The following is a 19,178-nucleotide window of genomic DNA, read 5'->3' on the forward strand; positions in this document are numbered from 1 at the left end:
GTTATGCTCTTTTATGTGAATGTGAATGATTAGGATTGGGATTTAAGGGCAAGAATCTGTTAATATTCTCTGAGCATTCTTGTTAGCAAAATATAATTACCAGATCCAAAATCTGGTTACAGTAGAGTTGGATTCTTTTATATTGTTTATATGCGGAACATTTAAAGGCTGTTTGGAAGACACTGTAGATATTCCACGGCTAATAATTAAAATCTGTAATTCTAACATCTCTCCACTGAAAATTTAAAACATCCCTATTTAGAAATCATTTTATTTTGGGTTTTATGATGTTGTCCTTTTAAGGAACTATGGTAGGGAACAAATACAGAAAATGAACAGTAAATTTTTAACAAGCTATTAACAGTTTAAGCTAATAAATAACACAGCTTGAGGAAAGCCCCCTGAAAATGGCTAACTGAATGAAATAAGGCATATTTTTATTAAATATGTTTTCTATATTCTGGCACAACATAACATTTAAATAATCTTTCTCTCTAAAACGTGTGTTTCCCTAAAGAAACTCAAGCTTCAATATGATGAGACTTAGTTATACTGTTTTTTTTTCTTCTGTGCTTTCTAAGTAAAAACAAACAGAAAGGTACAACTATAAAAATGACTATTATGATTTAGTTATACTTTTTTTTCTTCTGAACTTTCTAAGTAAAAATAGAAAGGTACAACTATGAAAATGACTGACCCTCACTATTATAAATTGTGTTTTTTGATTGTGGAGTTATTTATTTGTGTTTGCCATGGTTAAAACACACATGCTTAAATTTTTCAAAATAATGTTTTAAAAATGATAAAATATAGGACGTTGGAAAACAAAAAAAGCAAATTAGAATTACCTATACAAATGCCACCCAGCCATAATCACTAATAAAATGTTGATGGAGATATTTATTTCTAGGCTTTTAATTTTAACAATGCATGTAGAATACTGGTTCATATTGTTTGTGTCTCTTTGCATAAGTGAACCTATAAACTGCTTTATATTTAAAAAGTAAACTAAAGTCCATGATTCCTTTAAATTCTATCATAGATTTTTACTAGAATAGTTATACTAAAATGATGTTTTGTTATAGAACTATTCTTGATGTACTGAATATTAAAATATATTCAAACAGTTTTTCATATGAAATCAGTATTAAAAAGTATTTTTGAGGAGAAATACTTCTTTCTCAAATTAGTTTCACAATGGCTATTATATTAGCATAGGACTAAATCTATTGTATTATGTAATAATTTTGCATGTATCATGGATTAGGTGAATACATTTTTATTTTGAATTTATTGCACATCTATTACAATAATAGTACTTGCTATTTATGGCTGTGGTACTGGCACTGCTCTGTGCTTTGGACATATTAACTTATTTAATTCTTATTAACCGTATATGCAATAGGTGCCATTGTTGCCCATTTTACAGATAAGACAAAGGTAGAGAGAGATGAAGTGACATACCCAGGGTCACATGGCCACTACCCAGAAGAGCTGGAGTAGGAAACTCCATGGTCTGCCTTCTACTACTCAAAAACTAGCTTATATGCCTGGATACCTTAAATATCCACTTTGTTTGACTTTTCACTAGACTCCCTCCCCTTAATAGAATTATTTTTGTATTTGTTCCTAAAACAGCCTGATGATGGCAGAAAAAATAGGAGGATATAGAGTATCTGAAAGGGAGATGGCAGTACAGGAATGTTTGGAAAGAGTGAAAAGTAATCATTAATGAAAAAAGAACTATTATTTATGTTTAGAAATCATTTGAAAAGTAGCATTTTTGAAAATCTTAATGTATAAACAAAGCCTTCCTGAAACCAGTTATTTCCTTAATTAGGTAGTTGGGGTTTTTAAAGTGTTAATTTCTTAGTTTCAGGATTAAAAAATACTTATCAACTTCGCTGGCTGTAACTCAAAAGTTTAGGTGTAAGATCCAATCATAACTAGAGATGAAATGAGTAGAATTTCTTATTATTATTACTGATATCAGACAATTGGTAATGGGCTGATGACAGAGGATGGATGAGTAAGAGGGGAGGGATGGGGCAAATGGTAGGTAAAACGTTAACTAGTAGAAAGCGATGGAGGGCTTGATGTTTTGCATCACATTAGTCTGTGTTCTGAAGTTAACAGGTTTATCTTTCTTGTTATGTTTTGTCCTAGTTGCCGTGTCCTTAAGGAATCAAAAAGTCATTTTACCCCAGACATCAGATGCTTACCAGGTATCTGTTGCAAAAAGCGTCTCCATTCCAGAGCTCAGTGCTTTCACACTCTGCTTTGAAGCAACCAAAGTTGGCCATGAAGACAATGATTGGACAGCTTTCTCCTACTCAAATGCATCCTTCACACAATTGCTTAGTTTTGGAAAGGCCAAGAATGGCTACTTTCTATCCATTTCTGATTCAAAATGTTTGCTGAACAATGCATTACCTGTCAAGGAAAAAGAAGACATTTTTGCAGAAAGCTTTGAGCAGCTTTGCCTGGTTTGGAATAATTCTTTGGGGTCTATTGGTGTAAATTTCAAAAGAAACTATGAAACAGTTCCATGTGATTCTACCATTAGTAAAGTTATTCCTGGGAATGGGAAATTGTTGTTGGGCTCCAGTCAAAATGAAATTGTCTCTCTAAAAGGGGACATTTATAACTTTCGACTTTGGAATTTTACCATGAATGCCAAAATCCTCTCCAACCTCAGCTGTAATGTGAAAGGGAATGTAGTCGACTGGCAAAATGACTTCTGGAATATCCCAAACCTAGCTCTGAAAGCTGAAGGCAACCTAAGCTGTGGTGAGTTTGTAGCGTATTGCTTTTTTTTTTTTTTAGCATTATTCTATGAATATGATTGTCAACAAGGAATTATACATACACACAAATGTATGTGTATGTATATTCACACCTATAGACATATATATATATGTTGTCACTAAAAAGCTCTTTTAATTTTTAAAATGTCGTCTGTTCAGCTCTTATAGCACACATTTGATTATAAGCCATGCATGCTCCATCAAGACATTTGGTTTTACCATTCTTAAGTTTTCCCTATGTCATAAAATATCACAGAGTTTATCACTGATATAACAACAGTTATAATTGTGGAGTCTCAAATAGAAATGTTAACACTAGGCTTGAAACAAAAGAAATTAATAAGTAAGTTATTGTTATTTTTTTTGAGACAGAGTTTCACTGTGTTGCCCAGGCTGGAGTGCAGTGGGGCGATCTTGGCTCACTGCAAACTCTACCTCCTGGATTCAAGAAATTCTCATGCCTCAGCCTCCCAAGTATCTGGGACCACAGGCGTGCACCACCACACCTGGCTAATTTTTGTATTTTTTTTAAATAGAGATGGGGTTTCATCATGTTGGCTAGGCTGGTCTCGAACCCCTGATCTCAAGTGGTCCACCCACCTCAGCCTCCCAAAGTGTTGGGATTACACGCGTGAGCCACCCTGCCTGGCCAGTTACTGTTTTTTTTTTTTTTTGAGACAGAGTCTCGCTCTGCTGCCCAGGCTGGAGTGCAGTGGCGTGAGATCTCAGCTCACTGCAAACTCCGCCTCCCAGGTTCACGCCATTCTCCTGCCTCAGCCTCTCAAGAAGCTGGGACTACAGGTGCCCACCACCACGCCCGGCTAATTTTTTGTATTTTTAGTAGAGACGGGGTTTCACTGTGTTAGCCAGGATGGTCTTGATCTCCTGACCTCGTGATCGGCCCACCTCGGCCTCCCAAAATTTTAGGATTACAGGCGTGAGCCACCATGCCCAACCCAGTTACTGTTTTTAATCACAAAGGTGATACAGTTATAAACTGATCTTTATCATCCTGGAATTAAATTTCAATTGAATGACTTAAATAAACAACCATCACCTAAGAGAATAGTATTTACTCAGCCAGTATTAAATATCAAAACTGTCCATTTTATAGAAAATCTTAATCAGGAATTATCCATTTTTTCTTTGAACATTTTTCTCCATTTTTTTTAAAAATGAGGATTTATAGTTTGTTTCAAGTACTGTGCTCTCTCTGGTTCTTTATGAGACTGTAAATGTGCTATTATTGGAAGTAGCTAAATGCAGAATATTTTGAGAAATAATTCTGTGTGATAAAAATTGTATTAAAATGGATCTCCTCCTAATATTCTCCATTTACAAAAGTTAATTCTGGAAGCCTTTATTTTATTATAGGACTGATTCAAACACAAAAAGTAGAAGTTTCATTATCAACTTTAAATGTCGTATGACTAAATCTAAGGCAGTGATAATATATACATTTTAGTCACAGACATAACTCTCAATTAAAAAGAAGAAGAAGGAGCCTAGTATTCAAAAGTAATTTGTATATGACTTTGGAAGGAAGTTTACTGGGAATTTGTTCCCACACTTTGAGCAAAGTAGCACCCTTTTGATGACTCAAGGCCACCCCCCAATTTCTCAGACTCATGCCTGCTCTTCTGGCCTGAGAACTCCTGTTACCCACCTGTTCGTGTGGTCCATGGCACTCCTACAGGTGGTGGAAAGGCTATGAAGTGATGTCATTTGAAAGATATTTCCTTGCAGGATGTTGGAAAGTAGATAAACACAACCCTGTTCCACAAGGGAACTGCAGAGCTTTATAAGAGCTGGTGGTGTTCCCTAAGATCTTCTCTCAGTGTTAGGATAGCTAGAAAGGACCTTCAGGGACTCCTTGAGAAGTCTTTTATCAGAGAAGAAATTGAGAAAGTCAGGTGTGTATGTTTGCTATGGGACAGTGAAGAATAAGGAGAGGGAATGGTGTGCTTCCTACATTCTGGGTGACTGTCTTTAATTCGGGGGTCTCTTTTCACCATATACGGGGACATTATTAAAAAGTCATAATATAGACCATTCTAATATTTGCCTTTTTATGGGACAATATTTTGAAGATGTCAGCAACCAAAACAAATATGGCTATGTTAATAATTGCTAATACTTAAATTATATTTAAATTGAACACACATTTTGTACTAAATGTCATTTTAAGCACTTAACACATATTGATTGACTACCTACACCATAGATCCCATGTTACGGGTTCTGTAATTGACCCTATTTTGCAAATAAGGAAGCTGAGGCACATGGAGATTAACTAACTTTTCCAGGGTCACTTAATTAGTAAGTGGCCAAGCCAGGATTGGAACTTGGAAAGTTTGGTATTAGAGCTGTGCTCTTCTAACCAGTATAAATTAGACTGTCATTCATCATAAACAGGATTAGATATGAGATTTAGCACCAGGATAGGCAAGCTCATTCTTGCCCAGGGGAGAAGTATGAAGGTCCAAGAGCCATCTCTCTGGCCAGCAGTGCATTCTGTGAGAAAACACTAGGTTTGTAGTGTGTTAACATATTTGTTTCAAACAAACAATATTTGTTTCCCACAATACTTCCTGGATACCTAACTGTGAAAAAGTATGATTCAGTTTTACAGGGATTCCTAAGCTTCTCTAAGAATATTTCTAGACCAGAGTTGACAAATTAGGAGGGCCTGTAACAGGCCATGCATTTTTGTTAACTTGTTTGTTTAGAGACAGGGTTTCACTCTGTCCCCCAGGGTGGACTATAGTGACGCCATCAGAGATCACTATAACCTTGAACTTCTGGGCTCAAGTCATCCTCCTACTTCAGCTCTCCTGAGTAGGTAGGACATCAGGTGTGCACCACCATGCCCAGCTAATTTTTTAAAAAATTTATTGTAGAGATGAGGTCTCACCGTGTTGTCAAGGCTGGTCTTGAACTCCTGGCCCCATGTGATCCTCCCTCCTCAGCCTCCCAAAGTGGTGGGATTACAGGCATGAGGGATTGTACCCAGCACACATTTTTTTTAATACTTGTTTTTCTTTTTTTTTGTTTGGGGTCTTACTATGTTGCCCAGACTGGCCTTAAACTCCTGGGCTAAAGCAATCTTCTGATCTCAGCCTTCTGAGTAGCTGGGACTAAGCTCCCTTGTTCTTATAAATAAAGTTTCATTGAAACACAGCCATGCCCATTAGTTTATATATTGTCTTTCTCTGCCTCTGTGCTACAATGGCTGTGTTAATTGATTGTGATCAATACAGTATAGTCCGCCATCCTAAAATGTTTACAATCTAGCCCTTTAGGAGAACATTTGCCAACCCCTGAAACTAGTCTAAAGAACTATAAGAGTCCACTTTGCTGAACCACATACTTTGAACAGCACTAGAAAAGACCTGTTAGAGCTCCTCAGCCAGGGAAAACAAACCAATCACCCACAGGCTAGTTTAGCCCTAAGACATGGGTGGTGGTGGTAGCATTTATTTGTTCCTGTTCATTTACATTTGTTTCACACAGTGCTTTTAACTGATGAATTATTTCTGATATTAAACTATTAGATTTCACATAAAAATGAAGTTTTGGATTTTTCTGGTAAACAGAATACACTAGGCTACTATAGTTGCATGGCTGACACAGCTGGAGCTAAATGGTGGCTGCTGCTTTCAAAGGGGCTTCCCAGTTTACTTCAGTCCTTAGCAACCCCTTATTCTTCCCACTCTGGCCTCCTTTTTGTCTTTAGATTGCCATCTGGCCCTGATAGGCTTTTAAATGGGAATGCTGATTTATGCCACTCCTTTTATACAGGCCAGGAAACTGAAGCTTAGACAAAAAAAGTGGCAGAGGCAGTTGGTGGGCTCCAACACGTGTCTCCTGTCTCCTTGTCTAGTGTTTAGGTCTGGGAATACTCATTTAAAAAATTATTTTAAATTATTTTAATTGATTGATAAAAACGATGTGTGTCTATGGTATACAACATGTTTTAATATAGGTATACATTGTGGAATGGCTAATTTGAGCTAATTAACTTTCATTGTTATCTCATGTACTTATTTTACTTGTAGACAGAACATTTAAAATCTCTCAGCAATTTTCAAGTATACAATCATTGTTATTAACAATAGTCATGTTGTACAATAGATTTCTTGAATGCATTTCTCCAGTCTAACTGAAATTTTCCATCCTTTGACCCATACATTCTCAACTCCTGTGCCCCGTCCACCCGTGCCCTTGAAAACCACTCTTCTATTCTTTGCTTTTATGAGTTCAACCTTTTTAGTTCCCACATTTAAGTAAGATCATGCAGTTCTCATAATTTCTTAAACTCTGTCCCTGAGACACCTTTCCCAAGCCTTAAGATTATCGGAGTGCATCAAATACATACTCATGTACCTTAGTCATCTATAAGTTTTCAAAGTAATTTTGTCAAAAGGGTAGCGTGAACTTACGGAGTCAATATATTTGAGTCTTTTTAACTTTTATAGTGATCTTCTTGCCATTCCAAGATGACGTTAAACACTCACATTCCAGACATTCAGATGTCCTGGACTGTGTTTCAGGAGAAATGATGGGAGAGGGAATTTCCTGCTGCTTAATCATCAGCTTTGGGAGTTGAAGAGCCCAAGTCACTCATTAACTGACAGGAAATACCTGTAAACAGAGATTATATCAAGGCTTGTTAGCTAAGCAAATCTTTGATAAGTGTACCCTGTTAACATTTTAACCTTTCATTTTTTTTTCCAGAAAATGAAAGCATCTTGCTGTTTATGGTTATAATTTCCAACAAACTAATCAGTACAGTAACCAATGGGAGAATAGAAATTTATTTCTAACATTCCATTGAATGGACAATGTCTGCTAAGTATGAGCTTTTATTTCAGGATTAATTTGTGATGGAAAAATAATTAGATTTTGCAAAGGTATATTGGTAAATAAATTTTAATATGAAAGTAACATAGTAGAATTGAACTGACTCAATTCAACATTAAAATGTCCTGTCATTTTTTTCACATATTAAACATCCTAGCCTTAATAAAATTGATATATTATTAATAAATACTCTAACAATTTTAGAATATGACTTTGTTTTCCTATACTTTTCTAAAAAATATTTGGGAAATGTACCTTAATTAGGAAATTTTCAGCAGATTTTTAAAAACATGGTTAAACCTGTCAATCCTTTTAAAAACGAAATACTTTATTTAGCAGTAAATCTTCTTCGTTTTATAGCATCTTCATTTTTCTTAGAACAATTTTATTAAACACATTCAGTTTTATGACCCTTATGGATAGATAAATTTTTAGTGGACTCTTTGATTATAGGTGCAAGTATTTATTTTCCTGTGTAATGATTCAAGTTTAGATACTGGCTAATGTCCGTCAATTTTCACAAAGAACAGACAGTGCCTTCTCTACAAGTTTTATTTATTTTACTGATTACTACTCTTTCCTGAGGGAGTGGTACAGTATAATGCAATGAATAGTCTAAGTTCAAACAAATTACATCTATTTTAACAAGCATTTATTAGGCACTTCCATTGGTTAGCTACTGTGGATGTAGAGATAAGACACACTTCATAAATACTTTATTGTTATTCTTTTCTGAAATTTCTGGATTTGTACTTACTTTTGTTTCCCTCTCTAGGATTTTTTACAGAGTTTGCTAAGGTTTCATCAACTCTTGAATTTTTACCATTTCATAATCATTACAGTTCTGTTCTTCATAGCTATAAAACTTAAATTCATTATTGGCTCCTCCCTTGCACTTCTAACAAATGATTGAATGTAATATTTTTAGATTACTAAATCATTTTTAAATAATAAAATTAAGATAAAATCACTTTATCTTTACAAAGGACTTTATACTTTGAGGATGCCCAAACTCTTTATGAACATAAATGACTAAATTTCACTTTAAATATATTTATTTATGAAAAGTTGAAAAATTCATCTTAGTAACAACTGCAAAGAAAAAAATGAAATGAATTACTGTTTTTATTTTTCTATTATTGCAACTTATTGTGAGGATTTGCTCCTCAGTTATTTGGAGTATTATTAAGTAGGCATGAGAGGAGCAGTGGGCTACACATCAGCCTTTTTTACCACAATTTGTGTAAATATTAATATATAGTGACTCCTTTCAGTAGCATAATTTGGAAAGAACAACAGAGGAGAAGGATTAACAGCTTTAGAGCTTTTCCTCAACTGCCTGTTACCAGTGATTACATTTTTTTCAAGAAAACTTGGCTCTAAATTTTGCTGTTAATGTTGTAGAACTTTGCTTCTTAGTTCAGCTAGAACCCAGGTTCTTGTCACACAACTAGGAATTTAGGCACGCGAACACATTGAGGGGTGAGTAGAGCAGGACTTTATTGGGCAAAAAGGAAAAACAAAACAAAAACAACAACAAAAAGCTCAGCAAAGTGAGATGGAGGCCTGCTAACAGGCCCTCCACCTCACTGATTGATTCCCAGGTCCCCACAGGAGCTGGAGAGAGCAGGCTCCTCCCCTGCATAAGGCATGAATTCCCCGGAACTCCACCCACCTCCCACAGTGCGCAAGTCGGGCTCCAGTCCGCTGTGGGCAGGCTCAGGCAAGGCCTGGGGAGGTTTCCTCATCTGCACAAAAGCATCTGATGTAAACACTTGTGAGGTGGGTGGGAGATTCTCCGGGGGCCCCTTTTTATCTGCCTAGACATTTGGCTTTCTCATTAATATTAAGTAAACACCTGAAAACACCTTTCTGGTAGCCTCGAAAATGAGTGAACACATACAGATCATATTCTAAAACCAATTGGTTGATGATAAAACGTATCATTATCCAGGAGAGTGGATTGTTTGTTCTTCCTTAACAACCTCCTGATGTGTAAATCCATCAGCCAAAGAAAACTGATTGTGATATTGACTTTTTATGCAGATATGCTGAAAATGGAACTGGGTAGAAATAAAGTTTGTATACACTTTTGATATTTCATGTATTTGTTTATTTTGGTGTGTTGTAATGCAAGTTTTCATTTATCAATTTAATTTCCTTTTAATTAAATTAGTCACTTGTATTTATATCATTTTTACTTAAAAATATTCCAGTTTGTTTTTTATTGTTATATTGGGTCATATTAAAATAGTGTTTATTGAGTATTTAAAGCAATGTCAATTTGCTAAACCAGAAGTTCCCCAGAAGGAACAGCTAACTAAAATACTGAGAAGTAAATGTTGCAGTTTCCCATAAAAGAATGCTTCATATTGAAATTTACACTTGTTACTGTGCAATGAAACTGATGAAATGTTCAAGAAAATTGTTAAATATCTTGCTCTAAATCATAGCTCTTCTGATTTTCTTTTCTTATTTTTACCTCTAAGCTCTTTAACATACTAGTGGGAATGTAGTTTGCCTAAAAACTGCTTTCCCACAACACTGAGCCCTTATCTCCCTTTGTCTTCCAGAGATACTGTATCAGTGCCAGAAGTGGCCTAAGAAGCCCTTGACTGCCAACATTGTGTGTAATATGAGAACCACAGGAACTCCCTCCAGGGTCTCCTCTGTTGCATGCTACAGAGGCTGAGATTTCATTAGTCTCTGAACTTTAAAGGCTTTTTAGTTTGCGGAAGTCCCTTACAAAATATAAGTACCTACAAAAGGGAGGTCCTACAAAAAGTGGGCATAAAGTAAATGTGATGCAAGGGAATAATGGGCAAAAAGCATTCAAGACAAAATTCCACCTCAGTCCTGCCTTAACTTCTGCCTCCTCGAATGTTCTTTTTTCATCGTGCATTTGCTTAAGTTTTCAATGTTTAAAACTCCCCCTTCCTCTCTCTGCTTCCTTTCACAGCCAAGCTTCCTCTTCTTGCATTCACTCGTCAGACCTTGGCAGTCTAGATTTCATCATTCCCACACAACTCAAACTATTTTCTATAGAGGTACTACCAAAATCCCAAGTCAAAGTTAAAGGTCTTCTCATTCTTTATCATTCTTGGCCTTTCTGGTATTCTTGATATTGCCATACCCTGCATTAAACTTTCTTATCTTAAATTATGTAAAACCACCTCTGTAAAAGCTGTTTTTACCTTTGTAAGTCTGTAGCTCTTTTTCTTATATCTGATGCTTAAATATAGAAATATCTGTGGTTCCATCCTGTTTCCTTCTGAAATCTACAGTCTATCTCCAGTGATCCCAAACACTGTATAGCTTCTGATTTCCTGGCTACACCTCTTACAAAAACACTTTTGCGTCTAGGTGTCACACAAGCACCTCAGTTTCTGTTTCTGGACTTAGTGTTTACCCTACCCCACCTAAGTCTGCTCGTCTTCTATTATTTCCCATCTCCTTTTATATGTACCAGTTTTTCAAGTTGGAAATTAGCAAAACGTCCTCTATTCTTCCTTTTTTCCTCTGTCTTTAATTAGTTGCTAAATGTTACGCATTCTGTCTTTAAATTTCTTGTATCTGTATCTATCTCTTTCTGTCGATCCTTATTACTTATGATATCAAGGCTGAATTATTAGTAGTAGTCCTGCTTCTGTTTCCCTTCTGTTGGTTGTAGAATCTAAATGATTGTTTTCAAATGAAATATAGTTTACTTGCCTACCTCCTCCTTATTTTCCCTCACTGCCTTTAAGAAAGAGTTCGCAGGCCAGGCGCGGTGGCTCACGCCTGTAATCCCAGCACTTTGGGAGGCTGAGGCAGGCGGATCACGAAGTCAGGAGATGGAGACCATCCTGGCTAACACGGTGAAACCCTGTCTCTACTAAAAATACAAAAAATCAGCTGGGCGTGGTGGCGGGCGCTTGTAGTCCCAGCTACTCAGGAGGCTGAGGCAGGAGAATGGCGGGAACCCGGGAGGCAGAGTTTGCAGTGAGCCGAGATCGCACCACTGCACTCCAGCCTGGGCGACAGAGCGAGACTCCGTCTCAAAAAAAAGGAGTTCACAATGTTAGTTCACCTCGTGAACCCAAAATATCTCAGACAGGTTTCAATTAGTTTAGAAAGTTTATTTTTCCGAAGTTAAGGACACACCCGTGACACAGCCTCAGGGGGTCCTGATGACATGTGCCCAAGATGGTCAGGGTACAGCTTGCTTTTATATGTTTTAGGGACACAATACATCAACCAATACATGTAAGATTTACATTGGCTCAATCTGGAGAAGGGTGGGACAACTCGAAGTAGTAGGGAGAGGGCTTCCAGGTCATAGGTAGATTTAAAATTTTTCTGATTGACGATTGAGTTATTATCAGTAGAAAGGAATGTCTGGGTTAAATAAAGGATTGTAGATACCAAGATTTTGTCATGCAGATGAAGCCTTCAGGTAACAGGCTTCACAGAGGATAGATTGTAAATGTTTCATATCAGACTTAGGGTCTGTGTTGATGTTAATGCTGAAGGGGTGTAATGAGGCATGTCCAACCCTCTCTTCCATCATGGCAACTCGATTTTCAGGTTAACTCTGGAGGGACCTTGGCCAAGAAGAGGAGTCCATTTAGATGGTTGTGGGGGGCCCTAGAAATTCATTTTTGGTTTACAACCTTGAGTGCTCACCACTCAGGGTTCCAGTGTGTGGGATTAACCACTGGAAAAAAGAGGGTTCTAGTGCTCATGGTGTTGATATTTTCCAAAGCCTTACAGCAGCTATCCATTGTTTGTGTATCTGATCATCCTTATCAGTTTTTACTTTAGCAATGCCCAGTGACTTGGGTGCACAGACCATTTCAGTGCCTCCTTGGTATTTGTTTTAGAAATTCTGTCTGCCAGTAAAATACCCATCTCTACTCTCTTACACCTGGCTCTCTCACAGCCTCCTGTGCCTCATGGGCCTTCTTCTTTGAAATGGATTTTCTGTTCACTTTTCTTACCAAGCTGTTGTCACATCCTCCTTTGGGCCACTGCTACCTTCGGAGCACTTCCCTAATAGCACTTAGAACTGTGATGCCATCTCCCTTTCATGCCTCCCTGAGAGCAGCGACTTAGCTTAAAGCATCATTCTGGCCTCTGTACCTCACATAATGTAGGCAATAAGTAAATGTTTGTTGAATGAATGTGTAAAGGTCTGTGACAAGAGCTTCTTGCCAGTCAGTGTCATGTCATAGCCTGCCTGTAAGATCAGGCCTTTCTGAGGTATCATGATTCCTTCCTTGGGCCAAGTGCCCTGAGGTATCAAGGATGAAGAAACCATGCCTCTGGAGAGACTGTTAAACTGTTAGGTTATTTTCTGCTTATGCATACTATTTACCTAGTTACGTATCTTTTGTTAGCTCATGCACGAGCTGTGCCCTCACATTCCCACAGGAAAGTTTTGAAATGTTTATTAGAATAAAATCACTATTATATAAATGTCCCTTGAAATTAAATATATCGTGCATATGATATATGTGTGTATATATATGTATGTGTATACACACATATACATATATATTTGTATTTTTGTATGTTTGTGATACAATATGCTTTGTTATAAGCTTAGCCAATTTTTCTCAGACTCAAGCTGTTGGAAAAAGTCTGTTAATTGTCAGAGGGAGATTTAGTGCAACAATGAAAATCTACTTCTACTAAAAAATCAGCTCAAAACTCGTTTCCTGCTGAGGATGAGTTAGTAAAAGCTTGAAATAAAAAGACACAGAGACTGAATTGAAGTCACAGAAACATATTTCTGGAATTACAAATAGCATATGCTAGGATGTATGAACCAAAACTGCATTTTATGGGTAATTCATAATATCTAACTTCACTTTTGAAACTTATTCTTGTTGTTTGTATTATTTATTTGTATGAATTCCCACCCAAACTCTTAAAATTTATTATACAAAAAAGCCCTGAACTTTTTGCACAAACTTTAAGGGGCAGTGGCACTGCTTTTCTTTTCATGTGTGATGACTGATAAGTTGAGTTAAAGATTTTGATGACAATTTCAATACTTTGGTTTTACATTTGAGAAAATTAAGTCACAGTGACCTAAAGAGACTTTCTTGATGTCAAAGAATTACTGGTGGACTCTTCTAGGGCTGCTTCTATTACATCAACCATATGATTTTTCTGGATAATATCACTAAATCATAAGTCAAACTTACATATTCTCTTTGTGTTGATCAAGGTTCCTACCTGATCCCGCTCCCGGCAGCAGAACTGGCCAGCTGTGCAGACCTGGGGACCCTCTGTCAAGGTAGGGAGCCCACACCGTGCTCTGGAATCTCTTTGCTTTCTACTTGCAATTTTGGATAATGTAGTTGTCATTGTTTTGATTTGTATCTGAATTTTCACTTGGAAAGCCAGAAAACAGCAAAACAGAAGAATTTCTGCATGTGTTTTAGTTGTGTGGGTGCACAGTACGTACGGCGTGGAGAAAGAATGCATTCACACCATGGGTAACCACAATTCCACAAAGCTCTGAATTTTAAAAATGTGAATTTATATCCTATTAAATATGGATTGGTTTCATTTTTCCCCCATGTCTTCTCAAGAATATACTGGACTTTCAAAAAGTCCAGCATAAATACAGTGGTACAATACTTTGAAGTATTCATATCTATAAAATAAAGAGGGAAATTAATTTGACTATTCAGTTAACTTTAAGATAAGGCCATAAGGCAATTTATGATGACAAGATAACTTAAATCTTAAAATTAAAATGGTTATAGTGAACTAATGTTAATGTAACTGTATTAATTATTATGATGCTTAATATATCATGGTCAGTATTTCAGTTATATGTTATGTACTAAATAGCTGCATGCTAAATAATACATAATTAAAGTTATACAAGTTTTAAAATAATAAAAATATTGGCCGGGCGCGGTGGCTCACGCTTGTAATCCCAGCACTTTGGGAGGCCGAGGCGGGTGGATCACGAGGTCAGGAGATCAAGACCACGGTGAAACCCCGTCTCTACTAAAACTACAAAAAAAATTAGCCGGGCGTGTTGGCGGGCGCCTGTAGTCCCAGCTACTCGGAGAGGCTGAGGCAGGAGAATGGCGTGAACCCGGGAGGCGGAGCTTGCAGTGAGCCGAGATTGCGCCACTGCACTCCAGCCTGGGCGACAGAGCGAGACTCCGTCTCAAAAAAAAAAAAAAAAAAAATATTTTGCTTTATTTTATCGTTGCTCTTCCTAATTATCCATGACCCTTTTCATCTATTTATTCTATTAAATACTTCTGTAATGAAGTAGCATGTTCTATGTACCACATTAAGAATCACAGCCATGCCTTTTGTAAAAGCTGGATCTCTTATTAAGAAGATCATAGCACAAAAGTGACAGGGGTTAGAAGTGAGATTGAAGAAATAAAAACCTAAGCTCTCGTCTATGGTTCCAGTGTGAGAGTAGGGCAGGCAGGAGGTGGGGTGGGGTAACTCATTATTATCTTTGTTTTCCTTTTGGAGACATTATTTCTTTGATGTTATTATTAATCAACACCCTATGGAAATTAAGACATCAAGTAGTTTTTTTTTTCCATGATCTCCGTGTAGTTTTCAAATTGTTACATGAAATAAAAAAATCTGTAATTCTGTTTAGTTCATCTGAAGTTTAAAAAAAAGTTATTTTTATTTTTAAAAGTCTTCTCACCTGGGACATCTGACATAATACTTTGAAAATGTCTCCCTTATAAAGCTTGCCCTGTGAAATACTTTTTATCTATCAATGTTTAGTAAACTTGTTGGAATCTTTAAATGATTAACTTAGTCTATGCATTTCATTTGTCTTTTTCTTTACATTCATCTTAAGAAGAAGTACATTTTTCTTCTGAGATTTTCTCTAGTCTCAGTGTATTAGGCAAACTTAGTTTAGATAACTTTCCAGCTGCAGATTCGTACAGGCTGCTTTCTATAACTTTTTCTTTTGACAGACTCAGGAAACCAAGTTCTAGAAGGGTTTAGTGTTTTACTCTGTGATTGCCAGCTTGTTAATGGAGATCTAGGTCTAGAATCTAGAATCAAAATGTCCTTTCTCTCATCACTTTGTGCTTGCTCCAGACCCTTGTGTATTATAGCATCAAAGGCCGTGTGTACTGATTCTTAATGTGCCATAGAAAGCATTGCTTCATTTTATACATTGCAACCTTGGAGTCTTTTGTATTTCAAAATGGTTTCCATTCTTCCCCTATATATTTTAATGCATTAATTATAGATTGCTTATCCAAATTAACTGTCATGTGCTCTTTGCAAAATTACATCTTTCTCATCTTTATTACCAGCTACTGTAAACTCTCCTAGTACTGCACCACCCACTGTCACCACTAACATGCCTGTTACTAACAGAATCGATAAACAAAGGAATGGTAAGAAATCATTACCTTTTATATTTTTAGTATGTCTAACATAAAAAATATGTATTATTCCAACAAAATTTCTGTTAATTGGAGTCAATTGATACGTTTGTAGGTTTACAAGACTAGTAAAATTAATAAAGATCACTTAACTCTGTTGAGTTCCTCATTCTTATGACCAGTGGAATGAGTACGTTTCCAGTACTCCTCTTTTGCGCTTTTAGCCAAAATTTTTTTCAAAGGAAGTTTTAGGGGAAAGGCATTTAATTAGAAGGCATTAATGTGCATCATAATAGAGATCAGAGAAAAACGCATTTCGATAGTATTTTATCAGATTATTTTCTGCAGGAAACAAGTTTTAAAGGATTTTATAAATTTCAAAAAACGAAGTAATTTTAATAATTTAATTTCTCACTTAAGTGAACTTTATGTTCATATATTTGTGACATTTAAATCAATTTCCATAGTAATACTTTGCTTTCTGTTTTTATTTGCTGAAGAATAATAGAATGTGATTATATATCAACTAAAACAAATCAATTTTTGAATGACAGTTAAAGTCAGTTCAAATACTTCTTGCTTTTTTTCTCCAAATATACTTTTCTATTATTTATAATTTGCTAATACAGCAGTGTACGGTAAGAAATAAACAGAGGAAAAGTCAGGTGAGTAGAATTCTTTAACCTGTTCCAGATGAACGACATACATGGCCTTTTGGTAATTCACAGTGAGTGAGCAATTTCAGTTTCTTCTAATAAAAGAGAAATTCCAATCAGGTGACCACACCATTGCTTTGAATACAGTAATATTCTCAAATATGAAGCATTAGAAACAAAGGAATTTTCTAAACTCCAATCATTTAGCTTATGAGGCCAAGACATCTGTAATATATCACCAGGGACCCAAAACCCTGAGAAAAGAAACCCACATAGTTCATTTTTTTCTTGGCTTCAGAGGTTACATCAATTTCCTCTGTAGGATATTTAAATTGGAACTATGGAATATTTTACATGAAATGTAGATATAAATTTCATTAGGGTTATAAAGACATTGATTCAGGGAGTGTTTATGGTTATTCTGGTAGTTACACCAAGGAGATTTATGACGGAGCAAAAATTCCAGCAACCCCCAAGAAAGCAACAGCAGCTGAAATTTCCAGTGCATATTTCACATGGACGCTAGCCAGTAGATGGAAATATTATAATTCTAACTAAGTATTTCACTCTTTGTATGAACATACAAAGAGCCTCTGTGGTATTCTCCCTCCAGGATTGACACATCCTCTACTGCCCAAGAACATTTATACGGTGCTTCAGAGTCCTTGACTTGGTGTAGTGGAGCTGTATTCACTCAATCATGTCATTTCTGACATTCTTGAAGAAAGCTTTGTTTAGGCCATCTCTCTCTGCGTCATAACCTTCATTAGAGTTTTAACAAAGCAAGCAGATGTTAGAATCAGTTAAAATGGTCTGTCTTGGCCACATTAATGAAAAAAATCTAATCCAGATAATTCTTAATCAAAATGTCATCTTAGCGTTTAAAAATATTCAGGTCATTATATGACAGAAATATTCTCAAAATTGTGTACTCAAATTTGTGTACCATCTTAACAATTTTTACCATGTCTCTGAACCACCTATACTATTTAATATGATTTTTTTCCTAAATTGACTCACTTTTTAACGTAAACATTTGTGTTTACTTCGGTAAATCTATTTCACGATTGTAAAGTGAAACCAGTCCTACTTGTTATAACACAGATGTAAAAAGTGAATATAAATATAATGTAAACAATGTTTTAAAATTCTCCCTGTATCCTATTGCCTTCTCACGTCCTAGGGCCTGAAGCCTTCATTATCTTTTTAAAAAGGAAGACTAACAAAGTATTAGAGACAGACTATATTAAGATTTTTTTCTTTGATGTAAATTTTCTTTGATGTAAATTTGAAATAATTGAAAAGAGAATTACTTTTTCACCTTATGAATAAATGCTATTTAATGTCATGTCCTGGATTATCATCATTGATATAATATTAACAATTTCTTATTCTTTGGGAAACAGAGAGTAAACATTCTCAGGCTTACATTCTGATATATTAGAGAATCCTATTTTATTTACTATAAGAAAGATTGGCACAACTGTCAAATCTATCATCTAATTTGTCCAGTCCTTTTAACTCTTGGCTATCAGAATTTTACTGAGTTAATCAATAACAATATTGCATTGTGAGGAGAGGAGAGGGATTGAGTTTGCTTGATAATCAGATATATTTATCACAGTATATCAATAGAATTTGTTTTCCTGGCTTTTGTGAAATGTTCCTGTTTTTCTGTGTAAAGCTATTTTTGTTGTTTGCAGTAGGACTTTTATCTGATACCTCAAATTACACTAAGTCCTCATTAATGTCATTGATAGGTTCTTGGAAATTGTGACTTTGAGTAAAGTAACATGTAATGAAACCAATCTTACCATTGGCTGATTGATATAAACAAGAGTTAAGTTCCTACAGCATATTTCTGGTCACAGAAACATCATCAAACTTCCAAATAAAGACTGAAACACTTCTAATATTTTCTAATATTAAACATTGTAGTTAATATGAGCTGTACATACATTTAAGAAACATTAGTGAAAACAAGTAAGATAATTGATTGCCCAGTTTTGGGTGAGCCAGTGAGTGACTGCAGTCTTAGTGGCGGTGATGGGTTAAATCAAGAAACAAATGTTTGCACAGTGAAAATTGTGAGGAGCACCTCCTGCCACCAAGCAGTTCCAAAACAGTCACCAATGTGGGGGTCTGCCGAGTGCTTTCATACTGTATCATTTATTGTCGTGCATTTATATGATTATCTTATACTTCATGAGGTTTTGTTTTACAATAATTTGTAGCCATTCATTCATTGACTTTCCAACCTGCTTGTTCCATCCAGTTCAGGGTAGCGGGTGGCTAGAGCCATCCAGGCAACTCAGGGCGGCAGGCAGGAACTAGTCCTGCCCAGGACTCCATCCCATGGCAGGGCACACTCACACACACACACACACACCCACACCCACTCACACTGGGACCATGTAGTCAGGCCAGTGAATCCAAGGTACACAGCTTTGGGATGTGGGAAGACACTGGAA

The 19,178-nt window shown here is 36.2% G+C and overlaps 1 protein-coding gene across 1 annotated transcript in view; it reads left to right on the forward strand.

Moving 5' to 3' along the window:
• Positions 1 to 19,178, forward strand: part of ADGRG6 (adhesion G protein-coupled receptor G6) — a 142,802-nt gene that overhangs the window by 65,595 nt on the left and 58,029 nt on the right. The window contains exons 4-6 of the mRNA XM_032160483.2: positions 2,167 to 2,790; positions 13,885 to 13,953; positions 15,980 to 16,063. Of these exons, the coding sequence (XP_032016374.1) occupies positions 2,167 to 2,790; positions 13,885 to 13,953; positions 15,980 to 16,063 (777 nt within the window). The remainder of the gene's footprint in view (positions 1 to 2,166; positions 2,791 to 13,884; positions 13,954 to 15,979; positions 16,064 to 19,178) is intronic.

The sequence above is a fragment of the Hylobates moloch genome, unplaced genomic scaffold (genome assembly GCF_009828535.3).
Source record: "Hylobates moloch isolate HMO894 unplaced genomic scaffold, HMol_V3 SCAFFOLD_2, whole genome shotgun sequence".
Lineage (NCBI taxonomy): Eukaryota > Metazoa > Chordata > Mammalia > Primates > Hylobatidae > Hylobates > Hylobates moloch.